Below are 19,090 nucleotides of genomic sequence, written 5' to 3'. Positions count from 1 at the left end.
CTCGAAAATAAGGGACGCAGGTGGCGCTGTGGGTTAAAGCCTCAGCGCCTAGGACTTGCCGATCGAAAGGTCGGCGGTTCGAATCCCTGCGGTGGGGTGCGCTCCAGTTGCTCGGTCCCAGCGCCTGCCAACCTAGCAGTTCGAAAGCACCTCCAGGTGCAAGTAGATAAATAGGGACCGCTTACCAGCGGGAAGGTAAACGGCGTTTCCGTGTGCGGCTCTGGCTCTGGCTCTGGCCAGAGCAGCGATGTCACGCTGGCCACGTGACCCGGAAGTGTCTCCGGACAGCGCTGGCCCCTGGCCTCTTAAGTGAGATGGGCGCACAACCCCAGAGTCTGGCAAGACTGGCCCGTACGGGCAGGGGTACCTTTACCTTTACCTTTAGCCTCGAAAATAAGGGATTAGCAGCCAAAATAAGGGATTTTGCCTTGGTTTATACAGAAATCTGGCACTGATGGAGCCAGGCTGCTTTGGCTGCCACTGACTGTGTTTTGCAGGGGGTTGGACTAGATGATCTTAAGGGTCTACAACTCCCACCAAAGAAGAGGGGCAGACAAAACTGATGAACCACGTTGAGATGGCAAAGCTTACTGGCAGAATTAGAAACCAGGAACAGGACCTCTTTAATAAAGAATGGGGAAAGCTTATAATTTATTGGAAAAGCAATTGCAAAGAGTTACATAAAATTGGTAGCAGTAGGGCTCCATCAGTGCCGGATTTCTGTATAAGCCAAGCCAAAATCCCTTATTTTGGCTGCTGATCCCTTATTTTCAAATCTGTGACAGCTATGGTGCAAACCAGTCCCACCCTTAGGGCGGATTGCCAGGTACGCGTTTTATTAAGCATTTTGTGTTCTCATATTGCATTCCCCCCCCCCCCCCGTTGTGAGCCATAGCCTGCAGCTTTACCCTCGAGTAAGCCCCATGATCGGACTCGCCTTTGCTTTGGGGAGAAGGCAACTCCCCGCGCCTCTCTTTCGCGGAAGAGAAAAGCAGGAAGTAAAGCAAATAGGAGCGACCATGTGCCGTGGGAAAAAGGGGTGGACTTCGTTGCAACTTGGGAAGGAAACTGCAGCAGGCTGCGTCTCTAGGGATCGTCCACCCGGTCGCTGGGACCTAGGATCCCAGATCCAAAGTCGGAACTTTGAATTTAGGCAGCGTAAAAGTGACAGCCGGGAGAGAAGAGATGCAGCGCCTCCACATCCCCTGCGCGAGGCGTAGATTGCGCCGCTGAGTTCTTTGGAAACATAGGATGGAAGGGCGCAAAAGTCTTTGTTTCCTTTGGGTGCTAATTTCTCCGGGTCGGATAAGATCCTGCAAGGCGTGGAGCCTCGCCATACTACTGGGTCTCACAGTGCAAGTAGCCTTGGGGGCTTTCCTGGTAAATGTGGACGTCTCACAGACCGAAAGGGAATTGAAGCACTTTTGGAAAAGCACAGGATATTGGTAAGACAGGAGCTATATTTGTTGTTTAGTTGTTTAGTCGTGTCCGACTCTTCGTGACCCCCTGGATCAGGGCACGCCAGGCACTCCTGTCTTCCACTGCCTCCCGCAGTTTGGTCAAACTCATGCTGGTAGCTTCGAGAAGACTGTCTAACCATCTCATCCTCTGTCGTCCCCTTCTCCTTGTGCCCTCCATCTTTCCCAACATCAGGGTCTTTTCCAGGGAGTCTTCTCTTCTCATGAGGTGGCCAAAGTACTGGAGCCTCAGCTTAAGGATCTGTCCTTCCAGTGAGCACTCAGGGCTGATTTCCTTCAGAATGGAGAGGTTTGATCTTCTTGCAGTCCATGGGACTCTCAAGAGTCTCCTCCAGCACCAGAATTCAAAAGCATCAATTCTTTGGCGATCAGTCTTCTTTATGGTCCGGCTCTCACTTCCATACATCACTACTGGGATAACCACAGCTTTAACTATACAGACCTTTGTTGGCAAGGTGATGTATCTGCTTTTTAAGATGCTGTCTAGGAGCTATATATTTACTAACAATCAAAAGAAGTCCATTTTATGCAGGGCACAAGCAGTATGCAGCACCTGGTTTTGTTTTGCTCTTGCAAATTTATTTGCTGCAACCTGTGCCCCGATTTTCCTCCCTTAGCAGTTCCTTCCCCCTTTGTTTTATCCTCCCAACATCCCTGTGAGGTAGGTTAGGTTGAGAGATGGTGACTGCCCCAGGGAGGTTCCTGACCAAGTGGGATTTGAACCCTGATTCCTACCTGCTGTCCTAGCCCAACACTCTTAATCGTTGCATCACTTGTTTTCACGCTCATCATTTCCCCGAGTGATACAGCGTTTCAGGGGATCATCTTCTTAGAAGTCAGAGAGCATTGGAGATTAGCACTATATATCTCTGCATGTTTTTAAACATGCACAGGGCATTAGGGAGCAGCAGACCAGTCTCGGCTCACCAAAAAGCAAACATTGTGCTTTTTCTGCTTGCATACACCCCTTGCAAAACTCTGATTCTAGGTGACAATAGTATATTGCACAGCTTTCCAAACCATGTGTTGCGACACATTAGTGTGTCGGCTGCAGGGTGTAGGTGTGTCATGTGAACGCTCTCCGCGCTCCTCCTGGGGCTGGAAAGGGCTTAGTTTAAACTCCAGTTTACTAGTAAAACTGAATTAAAAGTAAAGGTAAAGGGACCCCTGACCATTAGGTCCAGTCGTGACCGACTCTGGGGTTGCGGCGTTCATCTCGCTTTATTGGCCATGGGAGCCGGCGTACAGCTTCCGAGTCATGTGGCCAGCATGACTAAGCTGCTTCTGGCAAACCAGAGCAGCGCATGGAAACACCATTTACCTTCCTGCCGGAGTGGTACCTATTTATCTACTTGCACTTTGACGTGCTTTCGAACTGCTAGGTTGGCAGGAGCAGGGACCGAGCAACGGGAGCTCACCCCGTCATGGGGATTCGAACCGCCGACCATCTGATCAGCAAGTCCTAGGCTCTGTGGTTTAACCCACAGCGCCACCTGCATCCCTATAAAACTGAATTACTGTGTCGCAAAATGATGCACGTCTAAAAAGTGTCAACAACATGAAAAGTTCGGAAAGCTCTGATATATTGGCTATAAAAAGGTAAAGGACCCCTGACAGTTAAGTCCAGTTGCAGATGATCTGATCGGCAAGCCCAAGAGGCTCAGTGGTTTAGACCACAGCGCCACCTGCGTCCCGCATACTGACTATGCTAGCAAGCTATTTCTTTGCCGAATTCCTTGCCCCTGCGAATGTTGTGTCTAGCTTAGCTAGTACTCACCAGCCATCAAAAGCCATTTGTGCATCTTTTATTTTATTTTTTAAATTAGTTTTTATTGAGGATTTTGTTGTGTTACAAAACAAATAAGCAGGCCTGCGTAGAAACCTTACCCCATGAATTCAATCGGCAAATCACTGAGCCAATTCAAAAAACTGTAACTTGGATCTTGAAGCAAATATACACAAGCTTTCTAACCACATACGCAGCTCCTTCTTGCTAGTTGTAATTAAACCAAGAGTCTTAAATTAATCATAGTTTCCTGTTCCATAAGAACAAGCCAGAATATTAAACCAATATTTGGTTGTACAAAATGGGAAGCTTTCATTAATGGAAATACTTCCTGGTTCATTTGCTGGCTGCATGAACGGAGGGGGGGGGAAGGCTCCAAACACAACCATCCCCTCCCCCCATTGCAACCCTCACTTGCAACATAGAGATAATACTGACCCACCTAGCAAGGGTGTTGGAAGGGTTGCTGAAATAATATATGTGAAGGCATCAATAAACATTAATAAAGCTTTACAATTTCTTTAGGCCTCTAATCTTTCTAATATGTCAATTATATTCCTAATATTATCTTCCATATGTCTCCCAGGCAGAAATCCTGCCTGGTCTTTATGTATATATTCTATTAAGACCTTTTTCAATCTATTAGCCAAAATATTTGCAAATATTTTATAGTCAACATTAAGTAATGAGACTGGTCTATAATTCTTAACATCCGATCTATCCTGCTCTGGTTTCGGTATCAGGTTTATATATGCATCTTTCCAGGTTTGAGGTGGTTTCTCCCCTATTAATATCTTATTGCATACATCTGCCAGCGGATGGATTAACCAATCTTTCAAAGTTTTATAATATTTGGCAGACAAACCATCTGGTCCTGGGGCTTTGCCTAATTACATTTGGTTTATTGCTGTCTCAACTTCCTGTCTTGTAATTGTGTCATTGAGTAAGGATCTTTTATCTCTGGGAATTTTCTGCACTTCATTTACCTTAAGAAACTGCTCAATTTTGTCCATATCTTCTTTACCTCTTTTATACAGTTGTTTGAAATATTTCTGAAAGCATTTCCTTATATCTGCAGGGTTTTCCACAGATTTTCCATTCTATTTCTTGATTTATAATTAGAGAAAATTGAGTCTGCAAAGCTTTAATTTCTTTTTGTATTTGTTGGCTTTTTGGCTTTGATATTAAACTCTTCTCTTTCTCCTTTATTCTAATTAATATTACTTTCCTCATCTTTTCAGTCCTCCTCTGCCACACAGCAAAGCAGATTTGTTTGATCTCAGTAAAGACCAAATAATTAACCTGGCTTATATTTCTTCTGTGCCACACAATGGCATCGAGCAAATTCGAATCCACTGGCTCCTGGAACTTATTCAAGTCAGGTAAGTTAAATTCTGTCTTTCTTTCTTTTTTGCCAAAGTTGTTGAGCTTTTTGGGCAAAATCACCAGGGGGAAAAATGCTGTTTCTGAGCTGTTTTTATGGAAAGACAGCACTCCTAACATGAGCTACTGTACGTCCGGATTTTCCCAGAATTCCCCCCCCTCCCAATTTCTGTCCAGACACTGCTGCCGACTGCAGTATTCCGGATATGTATGGCAACCCTACTATAGTCTTAGTTAAACTGGACTGACCTGGTAAATTGCGTGAAGAGGAGATGGTGGAACTATTCCATCTTTGGAGGGAGCGCTTAGGTGGAAGGGTATTTTAAAAAGGATTTAACTTTAACCCTTCAAATAAATCCACAGAAGGTACCAGTCTGTCTGGCTGGACACAAATGGGATGGGATTTCCATTTTTTAAGGGTTCTAAATGGTGTGCCATGGGAGCTTATCAATATAAAAATGAGTAGTTTCCACAAGGCTTCATTGGTTCTCTGCATGAACTTCAAGGCTTTTCACGTGCCTTAGAATTGTATGCAACACGCAAGGGCTCCATGGCAGAGAGTCATAAGCATTTTTGACAGTAAGGTTTATTCTGATAGAAACTTGACTATGTGCTGTCTGTTAGAGACCTCTTCTAACCATAGCTGTCAACCGTCCCTTATTTGGCGGGAAACTCCCTTATCCCAGCGCCGTGTCCCACTGGTGTCCCTTATTGATGATGCCCCTTAAATTTCCCAGGTTTCAAAGGAAGCAGCTCCTCTCCCTCCCTCTCTGCCGGCCAGGGAGGAGGGAGGCTCCAACTGTGTTGCTTGGCTGTGTTGCTCACCCAATAAGGAGTCTAAGAACGACTGGGGGGGGTGGAGCTTGCATGCCTTGTTCCGATCAAATCGGCTGCGTTGCCTGGGGACTCGCCTTTGCTCAGCGCTTCCCAGCGGAGAGGTGATGGTGGTTTTCCTTGCTGCATCCGCTTTGCTGGGTTGCTGCGCTGTGGGAACCACTGCTTGAGGCTTTGTTTGGCTGCTGCCTGGGCTTTCTGCCTTTGGCTCGGAGGGGCTCAGAAGTTGAACATACCTGTGCTTGGAAAATCCCTTATTTTGGCTGCTGATCCCTTATTTTCGAGGCTGCTGGTCCCTTATTTTCAAATCTGTAAGTTGACAGCTATGCTTCTAACGGTATTGAAAAAATACAGAATCATTTTGTTTTTCAATGGTATCAAAGATACTTTGTTTTCAATGATATTCATGCATTGTATGGCATGACAAAGAATGATTATCGCTTTCTTGAGCATGGCTCCCATTCATATGGGATGCAAACAGGAATCCATCTTTGCAACTTCTTGCTCAGTTCCACCCTACATTCTGGAAGAATGTGATCTCTTCATAGCATTCAAGAACATAACACAACAACAATACTCTTAAATGTTTTATGTTTTTTGCCAAAGTGTACCATTTTGTTATTGTTAAGTCCATCTGAAGGTCAGTTGCTGCCAAGAATACAATACATTATATATTTTTTAAAAATATTAAAAGCACAAGGCATATAGCAGCAGCAGCTCGCTTAGAAAATAACTCCACATCAAAAAAAGAACTTGCATATATATGGGAGGCAATCGTTTACTATGAAATGAGTGAAACAAAACCTTTTCATTGTTAATTTTTGCCAAGTTCTAAGTAATATGATGATTTGAAAAAGTTATCCAGTTTAATGTGTATTTAAATAGCTTTGACAATACTCTGATTCCAGATTAATTTAGTAACGTTGGTAACACTGTGATAAATCATTATGTATGTTACGGAATAGTTTCCAGGGCTTAAACTGGTTATATAGACAATGGGCTGCTTATTTTGGAGGGTTAAATAGAGGGGATTTAGAACACAAAATATAAGAAATAGCCGAGTTAGTACATTGCAAACTGAAATGTGTTGACCTTACATGTTTTAAGAGGCTGTACTACAGATTACCTGGTGGTGGTTTTGTTGCACACTTAAGTGTTCCTGCAAGTTAAACTAACAACAGCATTCTTCACATGCTCTATTCTGAGGTATGCTAGTTGACTAAGCTAGAACCATTGAATTGTATTCAGCATCGTGCTAAGTAAATAGTCCCATCAGTGCAAGGCTTTCTCATTGTAAGATAGAACTTTCCCTCTTCTCCTCCCCTCATATGCCCCCTAAATCTGTTCTAGGGGGTTCCCCCAATCCTCCAAAGTAGAAAGAGGGTAGGAGAAGGAATCCTTGACAGGCACTGCCAAATCCCCAAGAAGGCTTTTCAGTGGTTTGTTTAAGGCTGGCAGAACCGAGAGAAGAGCACAAATTTACAGATTGTTCAGAGTCCACAAAGTGTGGCTGGCCTGGGTAGCTCCCACCTGCTTCTCCCAGTTTCCAAGACTAGGATATACTGTATTTTTCTGTGTATAAGACGACCCCTTTTTTCTTTTAACCCAAAATTAAGAAATTAAGTTGTTTAGCTTTTTTGGGAGGTGGGATGCGGGAGGTCACTTCCAATCTGAAACTATACCTGACCCTGCTTAGCTTTGCAAATTTGCTAGCAGCTGTACTGCTGTACCACCAGGAGGAGAGGAGGCAAAGCTCTGCTTCTTAGAATCATAGAATCATAGAATCATAGAATCATAGAATCCTAGAGTTGGAAGAGACCACAAGGGCCATCGAGTCCAACCCCCTGCCAAGCAGGAAACACCATCAGAGCACTCCTGACATATGGTTGTCAAGCCTCTGCTTAAAGACCTCCAAAGAAGGAGACTCCACCACACTCCTTGGCAGCAAATTCCACTGTCGAACAGCTCTTACTGTCAGGAAGTTCTTCCTAATGTTTAGGTGGAATCTTTTTTCTTGTAGTTTGGAACCATTGCTCCGTGTCCGCTTCTCTGGAGCAGCAGAAAACAACCTTTCTCCCTCCTCTATGTGACATCCTTTTATATATTTGAACATGGCTATCATATCACCCCTTAACCTCCTCTTCTCCAGGCTAAACATGCCCAGCTCCCTTAGCCGTTCTTCATAAGGTATCGTCTCCAGGCCTTTGACCATTTTGGCTGCCCTCCTCTGGACACGTTCCAGTTTGTCAGTGTCCTTCTTGAACTGTGGTGCCCAGAACTGGACACAGTACTCCAGGTGAGGTCTGACCAGAGCAGAATACAGTGGCACTATTACTTCCCTTGATCTAGATGCAATACTCCTATTGATGCAGCCCAGTCTGAAATATGTGGGAATAGGCTGCACTAGATCGGGATTGAGGAGAAGGCACTTTGCATGTGCCTGGAGGCACACTTTTTAATTATTACTTCACATATTTCAGACCTCAGTCCTGGTATTCAAAACAAATTCCAGAGTAAGGTAAAGGTAAAGGGACCCCTGGCCATTAGGTCCAGTCGCGGCCGACTCTGGGGTTGCGGCGTTCATCTCGCTTTATTGGCTGAGGGAGTACAGCTTCCGGGTCATGTGGCCAGCATGACTAAGCCGCTTCTGGCGAACCAGAGCAGCGCACGGAAATGCCATTTACCTTCCCGCCGGAGTGGTACCTATTTATCTACTTGCACTTTGACATACTTTTGAGCTGCTAGGTGGGCAGGAGTTGAGACCGAGCAACGGGAGCTCACCCCGACGCGGGGATTCGAACCGCCGACCTTCTGATCGGCAAGCCCTAGGCTCTGTCTTTTAACCCACAGCGCCACCCATGCTGGTTTCTTAGAAGCTCCAAATAGTTTGAGGCACCAACAGATCTGATTTATATCTACTGAGCTAGAATACCTTCTACCTCCCCATATAATTCTCTGGTGGAGAAAAAAACCCTCCCCTTCACCCATAGGCATACACAGAAGAGTGAGATGGGAGGGCGAGACCATTATCTTTATCAGTGCTGGTCCATGCTAGTTCAGTACTGCTGCACTGGTAAAATCAAGTGTGTTGTTTGTTCAGGTTCCATTATCTTATGTTTGCATGTCCCAGTGGGGGATGAGCACTATTTGGATTTGTGTTTGATTCCAGAGTATCTTGGGCCATCTCCTAAAATGCCACATGTTTAAAATGTCCATCTTGGCAGGAGACTTGCCAGCGTTCTGCATCTCAGTGAGCAAAGAGTCCAGTGAAGCTATGATCTATGGCAGAGGGTTTCAACCTTTTTGAGTCCATGGCTCCCTTGGCCAACTACATTCCTTCTTTGGCACCCCTGTGGGGCTCAGGAGCCAAGTTATACCACCCATTGCCTGCAGAGCTGGCAGCCTCTCACCCTTTTTAGAACACCCTTGTGGAGTGTTCCTTCAACCTCCTCCCCTCTCCTCTCCCCTCTCTTTGGGAGTCCTCTGGGCAGCCGCTGCTGCTGCCCCTGGTCTCTGAGCTGCCCCCACCCCTTGCCCCATAGAGAGGTGCCTACCAGAGGCATCATTCACCTGCAGGGCTCATAGCCAGGGCTGCTGCAACAAACAGCTGTTCAAGCCTTGGGGGGCAAGAGGGCATCAGAGGAGGGAGGGAAGGAAAGAGAGACAGAGACCAGTGTTGCCCGTGGCACCCCTGACCATCATTCAAGGCACCCCAGGGTGCCACGGCACACTGGTTGACAACCACTGATCTATGGGGTTAGCTGTTTGATAACCCCCTCCCAGCAAGAAGTTTAATCAAGGATAGCTCTCAGAACAAAACAGCCTTGCAGTGAAATAAATGTAATCTTGAGGGACCACTATGTCTTGGGTCGGATATAACAATAAACAATGGCATGTCACTATGATTCTGCATCAAGGTTGGTTGCCAAACTAGGATCTGAAACCACACCTTGATCCTGTTTGTTTGCACTTGGAATGAACCGGTTTCCTGAGCTGGTACAGATCAGAAAATTGGTTTTGTAGATGGAGGAAGAGAAGGCCTTCCAGCAGCACGTTCCAGTCACACTAAACAGTGGTGTAATGTTATGTCTGAACTGGCGCTATGTATGTTTACTGACCTACCTTTTAAGATTAAAATACATTGTGTTGCATTTGTAGTATTGGGTATCCATAGAAGTTGAACACTTTAAAAGTGGTCCCATATTTCGCACTGTGCTTCAAGGAGGGCTCCAGGTCTCAATGTTTTTGAAGACCACAACCTATTTGCAGTGAATGCAGAAATCCTCAGCTGCCAGTGGAGGGCCGCAGACTACACAACTGAATCGTCCATTAAAACTTCCCTCTCTCTTGCAAACTGGACAGCACTGTGCACGCTGTGAAACAGCAATTCGTGCTTGTCTTTGCTTGTGCTTCCCAAGTAGCCCCCTCTTTCCAGAGAAGCTATCACAGAGGGATTGCAGCAAGCTAGAAGGATGCTGATCTGCAGTTCCTGGTGGTCTTTCAGTGTGTCTTTTAAGGCGCTAACACCAGCTGTGTCCAAAAACGGAATGGAAGAGCAGTCTATGACGACAGCCTGGAAGTCGCTGTGTTTATTAACCAAGCGTGAAGTCGTATCTCCCTGTCCAAATCCCCTTTCAAGACTCTGTGGCCCTTTCCTCTTGGCTTTATTCCGTTTGGCCATTTCCACAGCAGGATCCAGCCCTGTCCTGTTGTGGAGGCACTTCAGGAAGAAATCCTTATTTGCATAATAAAGCGGGGCTTCGAACCGGAATATCTTGACCCTTGGCACAGGAAGGAGGTTTTTGTACTCCCCGTCATCTTCATAGAAGACAGTGCTCCCAATCTGCCCCAGCAAGGCAGCGTGAGGGCGCTGGGTGCGGCCGATGATGCACAGAATGGAGAAAACTGCCCCAACCAGGAGCCCCAATTCGGTGCTGATCAAGGCGGAGGAGAGCATGGTGACGCACCACACCAGGGCATCCGTTCGGTCCAGGCGGTAGCGCTGGGGGACGTCCCTGAATTTCCGGAGGGCTCCTCTTAGGCTGACGATGATGATGCACGCCAGAACGCACTTCTGCAAGTTGAAGAAGAGGGGCGCAAAGAAAAGCAGCACCAGCAACACAACCACGGCGCTCACGACACTGGACACCTGGGTCTGGCACCCGGTCGATGCTTTGACCAGGGTTTTCGCCAGCGCCGCGCTGGTGGCAAAGCAGTGGAAGAAAGCCGGGATGATGTTGCAGAAGCCGATGGCAAACATTTCCTGGTTGGCCCTGACGGTGTAGGCGTACTTCTTGGCAAACATTTCCGAGAGCGAAACGGTGAAGGCGAAGCCGACGATGGCGAGAGGGAAGGCGTCGAGGGCGACTCTCTGCATGAGGCGTAAACTGGGCACCTGGGGAGGGATAAATCCGGTGGGGATTTCGCCCGACACGCTGGAGGCGTAGACTTTGTTCAGGCGCCCGTAGTGGGAAACCAAGGTTGCCACCACAATCACCACCAGCTCCGTGGGAAGAGGGACCTTGAGCCTGTGCTTATATCTGTCTCCCAGTTCCTTGGCAGTCACCAGCACAGCGATGCAGATGGCGCTCGTGACCACATCGCAGAGGTTGGCCTGGGCGATGTTGCGGAAGATGTTGACCCAGGTGGTTATGAAGATCCCGTATCCCTGGGCACGGGGGATTTTTACCCCGATGAGATACTTCACTTGAGCTGTTAAAATGGTTACGGAAGCGCCGGTTGCGAACCCGTCGAGCACGGGCTCGGAAAGATACATCGAGACGAAGCCTAAGCGGAAAATCCCCATCAGTACCTGTAGGGAAAAAACGAGAGAAAGCGTAAGACACAGCTGTGGCTTTGGTTAAGCACAGGAGGCTCCCCCTGCCCCCCTATTTAAGCACAAAACTAAAGACCAAGAAGGAGGGAAGGGAAGATCTATGGAGCCGAGAGAGAGTAAAAACCCAGCAACAGTAGCAGAAGGGAGTGGAAAAAGAAAGAAGACAAGGAAGAATGAAGGAAAAATCCCTTCCAAGGTGGCGTTTCCGCCTCTTCTCTTTTGCCATGCCTGGAGCAGCTAGCAATGCAACCTGCAGTGGAGATGGCAGGAAATAGAACTGGAGGGGGTTGTCTCAGCCCCCAAGGTGTATTCTCTGAAAGATTTTACTTCCTGCCAGTGGAGAGATGGGCAGAGACAACCCACACAGCATCTCATTTCATCCCTACAGGAGAACGAGAATAAGTGTATTAGAGTATTTTAATATATATTTTTTTGGAAGCCGCCCAGAGTGGCTGGGGAAGCCCAGCCAGATGGGCGGGGTATAAATAAAAATTATTATTATTATTATTATTATTAGTGTAAGGTGCAACAGTGGCTTTGGTTAATGGCAGGATGCTGCCCCTACCTCTGGCATTTTTCATTTTATTCACCTCCCCTTGTCTATCTTGTACAGAAAAAAATGGAGTTCTGCAAGCAATATCTGCGGTAGCAAGCCTAGACCACCTCATTTTTTAGTGCAATTTTGCAGCTATACTCGTACGTGAGAGATAGGTTTTGGGAGTAAATCTCAAGAAAAAAATTCATACCCGCGAACTTGCGGGACATCAACTTTGGTCAATGGGTAGATCACTGCCAGTTTGCAGACTCTTGGGACTTGGACATGTCTGGTGTATACAGTACACTGGCTCCAGCAAATTGAGCAGTTGAGACCCATGGTGGCTCCAAAGGTCAAGAAGGCAGTTTCTGCATGTGCTGTAGAAGGAAGTGAGGGGCAGGTGGGGCTCATCAACCTGGGAAGGTAGCCCATCTAGGAGAAGGAAAACAGATCCCAAACCTCTGTTGCCTTGTGGGATATCTTTGGGAGAAGAAAAGTCTAAGGAGTATACCCTACTACACAACTAGGGAGTGGAGTTCCTAAGGGTTGAATGGCACGTTGTACACCTCCTTCTGACAACTCCTGCAGCCAAGCTAGTGCCAAATCTATTGCTCTTCTTTTCTTTGGACCCAATCAGTGAGGCTGAGGGGGGTGTTGTTGTCTGGGCAGCCCAGGCCCTCCATACACACTACCCGGGCTTGCATTCCAGGGATGCCACTTCAGTGCCGCTAACACAACGGTTTGACTTCACCCCTGGAAGCACACCCTACTGTGTTTTGAGACAGACAGATGCCAACAACGACAAAGAAATACATGGGGCCATCTGCAGAGAAAATACATGCTTTACCACTGGGCTACGACTCTTCCCCAAACGCATTTTCCGGGTTTATGCTGTCTCCTTGAATTTTTTGTGCTTCTGGATTTTTACTGGCTTTGGATACTTGGCTAGTTTTAACTGTAGCTTGTGATAGTTGTTTTGATTTTGTCAGCCTCTTTGGGGAGGGTGATGCCGAGGCATAGTTTTGGGGGGGCTAGGGGGCCGTAGCCCTGGGTGCACAGTTTTTGTGGGGGTGCAAACCAGGCACCCACAGCACAGCACAGCATGGCCTGAAGCTCCTCTCTGTCCACCAAGGGGTGCATCGGCCGGTCGGGCTCCCCCCTGTGTGGGTTGGCAGGTGGCTCATCATGGCCCCGCTTTGCTCTGGTGAAGGTTGGGTCACTTAGAGGGCTGGACTGGTGCCCCCTCACTGGGCACGCATCCGCACCCCGCCTGCCCATCTGCCCCAGCACCGATAACTGCTGCTACACCACTGGGGTGATGGAGGATTAAATAAACACACATACAGTGGAACCTCTATTTGTGACCATAATCCGTTCCAGAGGTCTGTCCAGAGGTCGAAATGGGTCGCTGGGAGAGGCGCCATTGTGCACAGGTGGCGATTGCCCGCTTCTGCACATGTGCAAACGGCGATTGCCGCTCCTGCGCATGCGCGAACAGCAGCAAACCTGCCAGTTACTTCCAGGTTTGTCGTGGTCGCGACTTGGAACAACCGTAAGAAGAGGCAGTGGTAAGTACATACTGTAACTGCAGCCTAAAGGGCAGGTGAAGACGTTACCTGATAGATGCCAGCCATTAAGGTCACCGCTGTCGCTACCCCAATGGCATAGCATTCTTTCCCACATTCGGTGCTCATCACGTCAAGGGTAACATTATGAAGCGTAACATTCAAGGGGCCTTCCTGAGATTCGTCGTCGAGGTCGAATCCTGCCAGCAGCAGTTCTCTGTCCACCACCTGCCCGACCAGTAGGCTTAATAAACTGAAGATGCCAACGGACACGTGTCGCGAGGTGCCCATGAGGAAGTAGATGATGTTGGCAAAGAAGGAGGTGTAAAGGCTATAAATGGGCTTCAGACCTGCCAGCAGGGAGTAGGCGATCGCTTGAGGGACTAAAATGATCCCGATGACCAGGCCAGACATGACGTCCCCCCAAACATACTCTCTGCAGTTGTATTTGGGAAGCCATTGCAGCACAGGGAAGAAGTCCGTGGCTGCCTTTTTCATCCGTTTTGTGCTGCAGGAGCAGTTTTTTCTCAGCTGGCTTTTCAGCATGTCTGTCTTCCTCATCTTGACCGGAGTCTTTCTTTCCATGTAAAACTGGAAAGGGGATCCATTTTCCAGTCCGCCCGTCTCCATTTCCTTCTCCATTCTAGGTCTGTGTTAATCAGTTCCTGGGCTGTAAACAGATTAACATTTGAATGGACTGGTCATGAGGCACATTTTCTGTTTCTCTTATCATACTGCAATCAAGTGAATGTATAGTTTAGCATGGAGTTGGTATTTTTGGAAAAATAAAATATTATTATTACTATTACTGTGTATATACTATTCCATCACAAAGATTCTGGGCTATTTAAATTAATCATAGAGTCATAAAATCAGTGCTTTTTTCCTGGGGGTACGCATACCCCTAAACATTTTGTGAATCTAAGTTTGGCCTCATTGAGGGGCAGTGTTTCAATATGAGTAGGACAATGAGAGTACCCCTAAACAAGTTTTTTAGAAAAAAAAGCACTGCACAGAGTTAGAAGGGACCATGAGAGCCATCTAGTCCAACCCCCTGCAGGGCAGGAATGTTTTGCCCAACACGGGGTTCGAATCCACAACCCTAAGATTTAAGAGTCTCATGCTCTAAGGGCTGTTTGCTTGCCTGGCCCTGCATATGCTGCTCCCTGTGGCTTTTCCTGCTGCATGCCTGCCCCGTCCTTTCGCCTGCTTGGCAAACGAGCCTTCCTCTGCTTTGGTGAGTCTCGAAACCTTATCCCAAGAGCATTGTGCAAAGGGGGAGCTGTTTAGGTCAGGGGTCTGCAACCTTGGACCAAAAGCGGCCCATGGGGGTCATTTAACCGGTCCATGAGTCATCCCCGAACTGAGCCACCCGCTTGACGAGTCCACACTGTGCTAAACCGGCGCAGCATGGTGAAGGGACCCGCTTCCGTGGCGCCGGAAATCGCACATGCGTAGACGCCAGAAATCACGTCTACGCAGGCGGCGGAAATTGCGGGCGCGGGTGCGATCCGGACCACGGGGGGATCTCCGCTGGAGTGAAGTGGCCCAGGCGAGGTAAACCTTGCCAACCCCTGGTTTAGGTGCTGTATCATACGGCTACTCCTCCCCTCCTTGTTGTGTGCTGTGCTCAAATCATTACTAGTGAACAGTGTGTGGCATGAGGTGGGGGACTCAAACACCTGCCATTGGGGGTGGCTGGAGACTTCACCTGTGGGGCTGGAGATGCCTCTACTATGTGGTCTCATAGCATGAGGATACGGTGGTGCTGTGTGTCTTGGGGTCAGAGAAGGGTCCTTGTGAGTTCATTGCTTCTATCCTGCGGAGTGTGGGCTGCACTGCTGCCACAGCAAGCATTATGCTATTTTCTGCTTGTGTTTCCCCCCACCCTCTCCTCCTGGGCTGTTGTGGCTCCTCCTGAGCCTCTTGGGCTTGCCAATCAGAAGGTCGGCAGTTCGAATCCCCGTGATGGGGTGAGCTCCAGTTGCTCTGTCCCAGCTCCTGCCAACCTAGCAGCTCGAAAGAACGCCAGTGCGAGTAGATAAATAGGTACCACTCTGGCGGGAAGGTAAACGGCATTTCCGTGCGCTCTGGTTTCTGTCACGGTGTTCCGTTGCGCCAGAGCGGTTTAGTTATGTTGGCCACATGACCCAGAAAGCTGTCTGTGGACAAACGCCGGCTCCCTCAGCCTGAAAGCGAGATGAGTGCCGCAACTCTGTAGTCACCTTTGACTGGACTTAACCGTCCAAGAGTCCTTTACCTTTTACCGGGTAAGTGCTGGCATCTCTTTCCTCACTATAATTTCTCTATAGGATTGCTCATTTAAACAAACAGCCCAGTTAAAACAGCAAATATATTTATTGCTGCAGCATATACAGAAGGTTCAGAAACAGATAGAAGATTATGGTTAGTGCTTAAAGCAGCACTGTACATCTTTTTCTATATTACATGTCCAGTTGAAATAGAAAGTCTACCAGCAGGGGCTGCTAGAGGAAAATGAAACCAGCTTTAGGGCTTTATAGGTTCACCTCACAGTGCCTTTAAACAAGGAATCATGCTCATTTTTAAAAAGATAAAGCATCTGTGCCTTGCTTTTTGTTATTAGAGATCTAAATCTATTTCTATCAGCACGTCTTTTTTTATAGGAAGTCTCGCTCTCAATGAAGCCCCACCATTCAGGAACCAATTTTAGTTCTTCAGATGCAGTTGCCAGCCCAGAAACTGCTTGTGACCCACTCTTACAATTTCATTGCTCTGTGGGCTTGGCATGGGATATAGGGATATAGGGAGGCACCTGGAATTAGGAAAGATTCCCCCCCCCAACTGCAGCGAGACCCCAGCCCCATCTCATCCCATCATTTTTATACAGTCAAGTCTGAAATGTTGTTATATCTGGGGCTGAGAACATTAGGTTGTCTCCAATGTTAGCCCTACTCAGAGTAGACCCGTTGAAATGAATGGCCATGACTTAGTCCCTTAATTCCAGTGGGTCTACTCTGAGTAGGATTAGTCACCTGTCTGTTGCTACCCCGATTGGGAATTACTGTTATTTTATGTATACCAGGCATGTCCAACTGGTTGATCATGAGCAACCCTGAGCGATCACCCAAAAATAGAAAAATAAAGCTCAATAAATTTTGATCTCCCTCGCCCCCCCCAAAAAAAGCAAAAAAAAAAAAAGCTCAACAACTTTGTGTCTTCCTCCCCCCCCCCCCAAATCTCAACAGCTTTGGTCAATCCAAAGGGTAGATCACTGCCAGTTTTTTTTTATACAGTGGTGCCTCACAAGACGAAAAGAATCCGTTCCGCGATTCTCTTCGTCTAGTGGTTTTTTCATCTTGCGAAGCAAGCTTAGCGGATTAGCGCTATTACCGGCTTAGCGGCTTTTAGCGCCTTATCAGCTTAGCGGATAAGCGGCTTAGAAAAAAGAGGGGGGAAAGGGGAAAAAAGTCGGAAAAACTCGCAAGACATTTCGTCTTGCGAAGCAAGCCCATAGGGAAATTCGTTTTGCGAAGCGCCTCCAAAACAGAAAACTCTTTCGTCTAGCGGGTTTTTCGTCTTGCGAGGCATTCGTCTTGCGGGGCACCACTGCAGTGGGAGTAGATCGCAGTCTCTTGGGACTTGGACATGCCTGGTGTATACAGTATACTGGCTCCAGCAAATTGAGCAGTTGAGACCCTTGGTGGCTCCAATGGTCAAGGAAGGCAGTTTCTGCACCTGCTGTTGGGGGAAGTGAGGGGCAGGTGGGGCTCATCCACCTGGGAAGGTAGCCCATCTAGGAGAAGGAAAACGGATCCCAAACCTCCATTGCCTTGTGGGATATCTTTGGGAGAAGAGAAGTCTAAGGAATAAACCCTACACAAATCTGGAGTCTCTAAGACTGTTCGATGGCGCCTTGTACACCTCTTTCCCGCAACTCCTGCAACCAAGCTGGTGCCAAGTTTGACTAGACCCACAAAGTTGCCCTCCATTGTCGCTTGAGGAAAAGAGAGAGTGAGATGGGTGCCCACAACATTACACTGTGGGTGTCGAGATATATATGTATATATTAAGTATCGTGTCTTAATGGATATATTTAGTTATCCCTCTGTAGCTGTGGTGGTTAGATGTAAGAGAGGTCTCTTCTTAAGGATCGTAAGGGCTGTTCACATAATATTTTGAGACGTGTCATTAGGTGTCTTTTCTGAGTGAACATTGTGCTGTCAGAGAGCAATATCTCAGTACAGTGGTACCTCAGGTTACAGACGCTTCAGGTTACAGACTCTGCTGATCTACAAATAGTACCTCGGGTTAAGAACTTTGCTTCAGGATGAGAACAGAAATCGTGCGGCGGCAGCAGGAGGCCCCATTAGTTAAAGTGGTGCTTCAGGTTAAGAACAGTTTCAGGTTAAGAACGGACCTCCGGAACGAATTAAGTACTTAACCCGAGGTACCACTGTAATTATGTAAATAAGCTTACTAGGAGGTAAGTCACATATAACTTTGTAGGTCACAGAACAGAGTAGTTAACAGGGAATATTATACACACAAACACACACACACACATTTTTAGCTATTAGCATCTCTCCCATAATGCATCACAGCTTAAGGGGAATATTATTTCAGTAAATCAGAGGTTTCAATTTGAGACTCTGAGCAAGACTATGGGTGTTAAAGGTTAAAGAACACTGCTTTTATAGCGTTTTGTTGAAATTTCTGCTTCAAACAACCCGTCTTTTACTTTGTTTAGCCATAAATGATGTTTATTGCTTTCTGTGAGATGGTAAAGCACTGCTTAATGATTTTCTTGGAAGCAGAAATGTACCCAAGTAAACTAGTTAAAGAGTCAGGGCAATTAAAAAACACACTGAGAAGTTCCCTTGACCTCACCTGCTCCCTCTTCTTCCTATTTTTGTGTGCTGAATGTTAACTACTAAGTCAAATGTCAGGAAACTGGTAACATGTAACAGCATTCCAGCTGGCAGAAAATTATTTAAAAGGAAGCTGCTTAGAAGGCTGCAACTTTCAGGTAAGGCTTAGAATACTAACAGTGTTAGGATAACATATCAGTCTTTAAAGAAAAAGTATCATCTTAATGAAACAGACGCGTAGGCGTTGTGGGTTAAACCACAGAATCTAGGACTTGCTGGTCAGAAGGTCGGTGGTTCGAATCCCTGCGATGGGGTGAGCTCCTATTGCTCAGTCCCTGCTCCTGCCAACCTAGCAGTTCGAAAGCACATCAAAGTGCAAGTAGATAAATAGGTACCGCTCCGGCGGGAAGGTAAACGGCATTTCCGTGCGCTGCTCTGGTTCACCAGAAGCGGCTTAGTCCTGCTGGCCACATGACCCGGAAGCTGTACGCCGACTCCCTCAGCCAATAAAGTGAGATGAGCGCCGCAACCCCAGAGTGGGCCACGACTGGACCTAATAGTCGGGGGTCCCTTTACCTTTACCTGTCATCTTAATACTATGATCTATATAGCCCCAAAGTGGTGCCAGACATTTTGCTCTGCTTTCCTTTGGACCCCATCAGTGAGGCCAAGAGGGGGGTCTTGTCGTCTGGGCAGCCCAGGAGCTCCAGACACACTGCCCAGGCTTGCGCCCCAGGGAGGTCACTTTGGTGCTGTTAACCCAGGGGTTTGACTTCACCCCCGGAGGCACACTCCATTGTCTCTCGAGATAGACCGATGCCAA

The 19,090-nt window shown here is 47.4% G+C and overlaps 2 protein-coding genes across 4 annotated transcripts in view; one reads left to right on the top strand and one right to left on the bottom strand.

Moving 5' to 3' along the window:
* Nucleotides 1-873: 873 nt before the first annotated feature.
* Nucleotides 874-19,090, top strand: part of IDUA (alpha-L-iduronidase) — a 67,322-nt gene continuing 49,105 nt past the window's right edge. Inside the window, exons 1-2 of the mRNA XM_079959347.1 lie at nt 874-1,445; nt 4,506-4,646. Coding sequence (XP_079815473.1) covers nt 1,252-1,445; nt 4,506-4,646 — 335 coding nt within the window. The 5' untranslated portion in view covers nt 874-1,251. The remainder of the gene's footprint in view (nt 1,446-4,505; nt 4,647-19,090) is intronic.
* The window catches only part of SLC26A1 (solute carrier family 26 member 1), a 45,706-nt gene continuing 35,556 nt past the window's right edge, over nt 8,941-19,090 (bottom strand). For all 3 annotated transcript variants that reach the window (XM_079959403.1, XM_079959401.1, XM_079959402.1), the window contains 2 exons: nt 13,469-14,082; nt 8,941-11,293 (listed from right to left, as the gene is read on the bottom strand). In XM_079959403.1, the coding sequence (XP_079815529.1) occupies nt 9,791-11,293; nt 13,469-14,059 (2,094 nt within the window). In that variant the 5' untranslated portion in view covers nt 14,060-14,082 and the 3' untranslated portion in view covers nt 8,941-9,790. The remainder of the gene's footprint in view (nt 11,294-13,468; nt 14,083-19,090) is intronic.

Source organism: Podarcis cretensis, assembly GCF_951804945.1.
Source record: "Podarcis cretensis genome assembly, chromosome: 17".
Taxonomy (NCBI): Eukaryota; Metazoa; Chordata; class Lepidosauria; order Squamata; family Lacertidae; genus Podarcis; species Podarcis cretensis.
The sequence above is the reverse complement of the archived record's forward strand: the minus strand, read 5'-3'. Positions and strand labels throughout refer to the sequence as shown.